General features: G+C 43.1%; 1 protein-coding gene across 1 annotated transcript in view; it reads left to right on the forward strand.

Moving 5' to 3' along the window:
* Positions 1-5449, forward strand: part of GALM (galactose mutarotase (aldose 1-epimerase)) — a 110070-nt gene extending 104621 nt beyond the window's left edge. Inside the window, exons 5-7 of the mRNA XM_006839374.1 lie at positions 1448-1589; positions 4542-4716; positions 5354-5449. Coding sequence (XP_006839437.1) covers positions 1448-1589; positions 4542-4716; positions 5354-5431 — 395 coding nt within the window. The 3' untranslated portion in view covers positions 5432-5449. The remainder of the gene's footprint in view (positions 1-1447; positions 1590-4541; positions 4717-5353) is intronic.
* Positions 5450-8292: the final 2843 nt, after the last annotated feature.

Consider the following 8292-nt stretch of genomic DNA (forward strand, 5'->3'; position numbering starts at 1 on the left):
AATCACTCCCTAAACAATCCCAAGTCTTCTTTTTTTTCCCCTCAAAGCCCTGATTCCTTGCTTACTGGTTATAGCAAAACAGAGGATGTAGCCAACTATTTTATTTATATATTTCATCTACGTAAGACTGACCATTAGTTTACATACCACAAAGAAAGACAAACTTTTGCCTGTTAAGCCATGGCACAATTTCAAAGATATTAAAATGTAAAACATGAGTGGCTTAAATTGGTGGGATACACTTCATCAGCATCATAGGTTGTTATTTATTGATATGTTATGTGGGCCTCTGTTTTCTTAGACCAGAGAAGCTCTGAGAACCCTTCTGTCCCAACACCCTTGAGTTCTATGAGATCATGAAGGGATGTTCCTGATGAGGCAGTGGTTATATAATGATGGTCAGGACAGGGTCCCTTTCTGGGTTCCTGATGTGCTTTACCTTTTTAGAGTTGAAGGTCCCCACACTGTAGTGTCCTTCATGATGCTTTACCCACATTCTTGTGAAGAAACTTCAAGACAACCTACCATGATACGAAAAGTATACCACACCTAGAGCTTAGAGGAATCTGGCTTAGACACAAGGAAGCAACAATTGCCTGACTATCGCTCCTTCAGGAATCACTCCTGGAAACAAAGCTTTCATTCAAAGGACTGAATCTAAAACTGGCATATCTTATGGGACTCCTGGGATGGCACTACAAAATAAGCACTGGGCTGCTAAACTCAAGATTGGTAGTTCAAACTCACCAGCTGCTCCTTGGAAATCCTATACAGGGTCCCTATGAGTTGGGACCAACTTGACATCATTTAACAACAACAGCAATGGTAGCCATTTATCCCAGTTTGCCCTGGAATGTCCCAGTTCATTCATTTATCGGAGTGTTATTTTGACTAGCTCCTGATACTGTTTGGACAGTGTCTACAGGTTGACCATGGAGGTGACTGGGGCAGAGTATTTGCCAATGTACCATTGACTAATAATGGCCCAAAGTAGTTTGAGAGCCACTAACGCCTGGGACTTTGTTAGTGTCTTGTAAGCCACGCCTAGGTATACCTGTTTGGTTATGAATCCTGGGATATTGCAGCACTAAAGCAAAAATTGTCAACAAGGTGAATGACTATTTTATGTATACATGGTAAGAATAATCATCACCTTTTATTCAATTTAGCCTTGAATGGAGATTACATGTTTCCTTGGTTTTTGTACATCTTCTCACTTGAATGTTTTTTAAATTATTATGCATGTTATAGCTACTGTATCTTGCAATCAGTAGCACCTTGTAATGAAAGAAATCCAGTATTTCATTTTCCTTAGAATCTAGGCTCCCATCTCCTCTACAAATTGAAATGAAAACTGAGGCAGTAGAACCAGTGGATCTTTAGAACATTGCATATAATCATTTGAGTTGGGTATGTACCGACTTTTTTCCCCACCTCTTCCCACCAGGAGAACTTGCTTCCGTGCAAGGCACTGCATTTGACCTGAGGAAGTCAGTGGAGCTTGGAAAACACCTGCAGGAGTTCCGCATCAATGGTTTTGACCACAATTTCTGCCTGAAGAAATCTAAAGAAAAGCATTTTTGTGCAAGGTCTGTCTGCTACTATTAATATACTTCCTCTGTATACAGAGAAGAAATGCCAAGTCCTAATTGAGGAGCTTCTCCTCTGGCTATCTCAGCAGCATCAATCACACTGGTATTGTTAGTGGCCAGTGAGTCGATTCTGACTCACGGTGGTCCTACATGTGCAAAGTAGAACTGTGTTCCATAAAGTGGTCAAGGCTATGACCTTTGGGAAGCAAATTATCACGTCTGTCTTCTCAGGCACCTCTAGGTGGGCGCAATGCCAATATTTCAGCTTGTAGTTGAGTGCTTAATTGTTTGCACCCCCAACTCACCACATCCTATGTCCTTTCAAAGCTCCTGTTTCCACAGAAAAGCTCTGTGGAATTTATCTTCCACTCCCTGGCCATGGCATTCTTCCCATGCAGCCTGTCTGGAATGCCTTTCCTACTTTCTCCCTCTGTCCCATCTTTGTAGGAGAAAGATGAGGCGTTCTACTTCTGTAAAGATTTACAGCCTCAGAAACCCTGTACAAGGTCGCTTTGAGTCGGAACCGACTCCACAGCACATAACCACCACAGCCACCCATCTTTGCTTGTTGTTCTGTAAAGCCCATTTTCTGTGAAAAGCCCTAATGTCTCCTGAGTAAAGCCATCTCTGCCTTACTTAAACCCCAGAACCATTTGTACCTTCTCAAGTTGTCACTTACACGCTGCCTACCTCCCTGGAGAGTTGGAGGCTGTTCTTCCTCATAAGTTGTTAAGTGTTATCAAGTCAGTTCCAACTCATAGCAACCCTGTACAGAGTTTCTAAGGAGTGGCTGGTGAGTTTGAACCCCGACGTTGTGGTTCAAACCAACCTTAAGGTTGAGTGTTTATCCTATGGTGCCACATCAGAATTCGCTTCCTCATATAGCACTCACCAACTCCAGCTTTGTTTGATAGGCGTTTGTGTTGCACACTCTCACCTCTCATTGAATTTCTACTTCCTCGTGCTGTTTCAACTTTGTGAATCCCTACTTCTATCCTAATCCCAGTACTGTCATTGGCATTAATAAATGTTAAGTGTTGTCATGTTAGATCCAACTCATAGATACCCCAAGGAGCAACTGGGGTTGATCACCTAAAATTGTGCTTAGCAGTGCTTATCCTATAGTTGCCACACCAGGACTCATAGTCCTCTTTGTTGTTGTTATGTTGTTAAGTGCCGATGAGTCGATCCTGACCCATAGTGACCGTGTATAGGGTTTTGTTGTTGTGAAGTGCCATCGAGTCAATTCTGACCCATAGTAACCTGTGTAGGGTTTTCAAACAGCACCTTGAACCACCAATCTCGCGGTTGAAACGACTTTGCTGTCTGACTCATTAGCTGACAGCACCACACCAGGACTCTGTATAGGGTTTTAGGGTACCTTAAAAGAAAAAGTCCAATCAAAACCGTGGCTTCTGAGGGAATTCGCTGGGCTAGTTAAATTCAAAGGAGAGAGATCAGCTCAGAAGATGGCAATTTTTTTTAGGATCTCAGAGGGGTAATCTTGATAGATATTCTCAAAGTCTACAGGATGATCAAGGGGGCTTATCAGGAAGTTTTAAGAAAATGGAAAACTGCATTGGTGAGAAATAAAAAGCCAGGAAAGGTCCACTAACAGAGTTGTCCATTATGACAATGCACCTTCTGGTTCTTCGAGTATAGTAAGTACTGTTCTATGAGAATTTTGTTGAGAAACCTAACCCCACCAACCCACAGCTCTGATATTGCCCCTTCAGACTTCCTTTTGTTCCCAAACTCTAAGAACATTTCAGAGGAACACGATTTGAGTCCCTCAAAGATACTAAAACTGCCGTTTTGACATGATAAATGGGAGCGTGCAGAATTCTTCAGGGAGAGTTTAAAGAGATGGAAACCACTACCTTCAGATAGAGGATATATCAAGAACTAATAGCTTCACATTTTAATATCTTTGTTTTAATAAAGGTTTCTAAGATTTGGTGGCAGTACTTCTTTTACTTGCCCTCATATATCAGAAAAAAAGATTCAAGCTCTAAAATAAATGGAAAGAACTTCAAAAACCTTCTTTTTCAGTGCCCCAGCACCAAAACCTCAGTCAGTCTAGACTCTGCCCTCTAGCCTAAGCCCATTTTCCTCCTGTTGGCCTCCTTTTTGTCCTCAGTGTGCCACCTGAGAACGCCCTCCTGTCTTCTCTGCACCTATTTAAACCCTGGGTCTTCCCTTCCCAAGCATCTTCCCCTGAAAGTTGGTTGAGAAGACATTGTGGGGGGCTATTTTAAGTATTTCATGCATGTGTTTTTCTCTTGGGTGAGATGGTAAGACCCAGTCCTTTCTTTATCTGCGTGTATCCTTTCCACATCAAATATAGTGCTGGCAGCTTCTCAGCTCTGTAGAGGCTTAGTTGTATTTTATTTTAAATTTCTTTAAAAAAGGAAACAGTGAATCTAGTGGAGACACACACACACCCTCCTCTCCCTCCCCACCCCCCAACACACACACAGCAGGACCGTTCTAGGGAGTGATCTAAGAGCAGCCTACTCAAGTCACAGGGAGAACAATTTAATTTAGGAAAAGCATCTCATCTGTTTCGTAGCTGGTTGGTTCCCCAGGCTAAGCAGAGCCCCAGCGCTTTATGAGAAAGAATGCCAGCCCTTCCAGGGCTCTGAAACTGTATCTCCCCAACCTGACCACCCCTGACTATTCATTTCTAGCTGGGGAGAATCATTTTTAGTCTTCCCCCAAGCCTAGGTCAGAAGTCACTGTTGAGGACCCTGAAAACCAGACACTCATGCCTCACCTCTGAGCCTGTGAGAATCCTCCATCATGTTCTTCCTACCTTCATTTTAGTCACACATATTGTCCCTGCACTATGGGTGGCCTCAGTCCCTGTCTCAATACTGCCTCCCAGTTTCTACTCTCCCTGCCTATTTTTCTGACCTGGATTCATAGGAAATTTGGCTTCATCCTCAGGGTCTATCATGCTGGTAGCGGACGGGTCCTGGAAGTATATACCACCCAGCCTGGCGTCCAGTTTTACACGGGCAACTTTCTGGATGGCACACTCAAGGGGAAGAATGGAGCCGTCTACCCCAAGCACTCTGGTTTCTGCCTTGAGACCCAGAACTGGCCCAATGCCGTCAATCAGGTTTGTCAAAATTGAGTTGTGTCCAAGGTCACATCCTATCACTGAGGTCACACACTCAACCCTGTTTCCCGATGGTTCAAATGTCCATGTTTGTTCTCTTCTCTATGACACGATAAACAGAAAACCTTTGAACAAGAAAATAACATGCAGGCAAAACATCTCAAATTTTGTACTTCAAAGCCTTTACTCAGCTTAACATTTCTGTTCATCAATATATAATCATTTTCAACTTAACATTTCTGTTCATCAATATATAATAATTTTCAACACCCATGCTTTTAAGGTGATTCTTCATATCTACTCTTCCTATCTGCTCCTTCACAAATTTATTTTCTAGCTTTTGCTAATGTTCCCCCGAGTGCCCACCCATAAGAAGCTTGCACATGTAAATGTTAATCAACACACTGCTTCCTTTATGAAAAAAAGTCTTACTTTGTGATATAATTGGTTTTCATTCTGGCCCAAGCTTTTTATCTCATTGCAAATCAGTAATAAACGGCTCCTACTCTAACAACTGTTCTATAGAATACTGATCTAGAATCCAGCTCAGCCTAGAAGCCTGTCCTGAATTCCTGAGTAGCTGATAGTGTGACTTGGGGCTGGCATCATGTAACCTGTGTTGTTTTCCTCTCCACAGCCCCACTTCCCTCCTGTCCTGCTGAAGCCTGGTGAGCAATATGACCACACCACCTGGTTCAAGTTTTCTGTGGCTTAAGGAAGCATGGAGATATGACTTATACCAGGACCAAGCTAAGAACTCTTCCATCAGAGATATAGTGAAGATTTAGAAGCTTTACAAGTGATCTTCTGAATTTAAATCATATAAAAAATGTTAGCTGTCATGATAATCAGTCTGGGTAATGATTTCATAGGAACTTTTCCAGTGACTGGCTCCCAGCCATGTCTAGTGAACAGCTCCACTCTCTATAGTTCAAAGGACAAGGGACCTCAACTGCCAGTGTCATCATTTAAGCTCTACCCTGAGCCCAGAAGTGGTACCCAGGACCCTAGCATTCAGAGGCAGCAGTGCCTGGCCAGCCATTGGCTGCATCACTTCATCTCGCCCCTTTCTTTTCCACTTTTCACTCTCCCTTAGATCCTAGGATCAAAGAAAAAACTTTTCTTTTTTTTTTTTCCTCCTCTACCTCTGACTTCCTTGAGGTAGCTGTGGGCTAATGCACCAGATTGCAAAGTCATTTGAACTGAAAGGTTGGCAGTTCAAGCTCACCAGCTGCTCCTTAGAAACCCTATAGAGGGTCACTATGGGTCAGAATTGACTCAACAGTACTTAACAACAACAACCTCCAACTTCCTTAACACTGTAGGCTGTGAGACATCACATTAGCTCATTCAACATGCTGACAGGTGACCTCTCTGCCTTATGCACTAAATGATGTGATGGAGACATGAGGGCTCAGAGGTTTAGAGGGTAAGTGACCCATCCATAGGCACCCAGCTGGTAAATATTTTGACCAAGATTTGAGGTCAGGTTTCCTCCTTTCCTACTCCCCCACCTTGGTCTGCACTGAGAGCCAAGAGGGGTCTGACCCCTGCTCTGGTTGTTGGAGTCAGCCTTCCCAGAATCACTGCTAGAAGAAATAATAAATAGATTGAGTTTAACTGTTTCTTCGCCCAAGAAGTGATGTGACTCAGAGTACAAAAATCAAATTACAGAGACGCTATCCTTTAGATTATCTGCCTTTGTGGCTAACTGAGAAAACCTAGCCCTGGGAGGAAAGGAAGCCATTGGAGACAGGCGCTGTGCCAGCGTGGGGCATGTGTGTTGCCTTGTGAAGCGCAGTGAGGCTTACACATCACACTGGGAATGTGTGTTGTACCATGTTAACGAGACTGAGGCTCTCTCCTGTCCTGAAGAATGGAATCATCAATGATGGCTTTGGGTTGGTGATTGTTAAGAAAATACATTTTATACTCTTACATAATAGCAATCAGTTCAAATAAAACCAAAGTCTGATCTTCAGAAGACTGTAGTTCCTTGACTCATTTTTAAATCTGTCTGCCTTTGGGGAATGTATTGAGTGTATCCTGGATTCTATTGTGCTCTCCAGCACTTTTGCTAGAGGAATGCTAACTAAAAGTCCCATCAGTTAATTTTAGCTTCCAACACTGTCTCTTCCAAGAGCTCTGGTAACCTAATGGTTACGAATCAGGCTGCTAACCTCCAGGTCAGTAGTTTGAAGCTACCAGTTGTTCCGCAGAAGAAAAGCGAGGTATTCTGCTCCCATAAGGATTTACAGCCTCGGAAACCATGTACAGGGTCACTATGAGTAGGAACTGACTCCACAGCACGTAACCACCATCACCACTTCCTTTTCACGTCTAATAAACCAAGTATTTGTTGTTGTTATTGTTTTTAAGTGCAATTGAGTCAGTTCCAACTCATAGCAACCCTGTGTAGGGTTTCCAAGGAGCGACTGGTGAGCTGGAACTGCCGACCTCATGGTTTGAACCAACATTGCAGTCCAGCACATTAATCTACAGTGCCACACCAGGACTTCATTTATTGAAAAGACACCAAAATTTAACTGAAGTGGCAAAAAGAAAAGAAATAGCTTTGAAAGGCCTGACAGAGAAGGATAACAAAGATACCGCTCAGGCACCCACTCAAGTCTCAGTGTGACTCGCTGGCGGCTGCATCAGGGGTAGTAAGAGCAACTGTGGGAGGTGTCAGGTTTGGGCACTGTTACGAATTGAATCCTGTCCCCCCAAAATGCATGTTGTAAATCCTAACCTCTATACTTGTGGCTAAGGAGTTGGCATGCCATAGGAAAAAGGCTGGACTACGCACCACAAGGTGTGCAGTTCAAACCCACAAATCACTCTGGGAGAAAGAAGAAACTTTATGTTCCTGTAAAGATTTACAATCTTGGAAACCCTATACAGGGTCGCTGTGAGGCAGAATCAACTCAATGCCAGTGGGTAAACTGTGAGAGAATAAACGTGTTTGTTTTCACAGTAATTCTATTATAGCAGCACTGGATAACAAGAACAGGAGCTATAAAGATCACTTAAACCTCACAACCATTTTTGGTTTTTTAATGTTTTATTGTGAATTACATGATAGTTTAGATGGGAGAACATTAATTTTACATTCATCCTATCGTATATTGTTTCTTTGCCATGGTTACAATCCCCTCCATGCATCATCAACCAACTGCAGGGTATATTCTGCAAGCCTACCCCCTGGTCATCAACACCTGTCCCTCTCTGGGTCTAAAGTCCCCAGCCACTCCATCTCTCCACGTCATTGTCTCTGCCTCCATCTCTGACGTCACTGCTTCTCTGGCTAGGGTCCCCCTCTCCGCTCTTCTCCCTTGATGGTCCCAGGGACCTCCATTCATAAACTGCAAAATTAATCACTCCCCTCCTTGCTACAAAATGTCTACCTTTACATTTCCAACCCTCACAATCAGTCCTCATAACAATTATTCACTATTGTACCACAAGAGACCTATCCACATTTCCTTTCATCAGCCCCACCTACACAGATTGGATACTACTCAGTGGAGATTCTATCTTCCTCCACACCCTCTGGATCTAGATTCCTTTTTGAAA

This window comes from Chrysochloris asiatica, unplaced genomic scaffold (genome assembly GCF_000296735.1).
Source record: "Chrysochloris asiatica unplaced genomic scaffold, ChrAsi1.0 scaffold00024, whole genome shotgun sequence".
Classification (NCBI taxonomy): Eukaryota; Metazoa; Chordata; class Mammalia; order Afrosoricida; family Chrysochloridae; genus Chrysochloris; species Chrysochloris asiatica.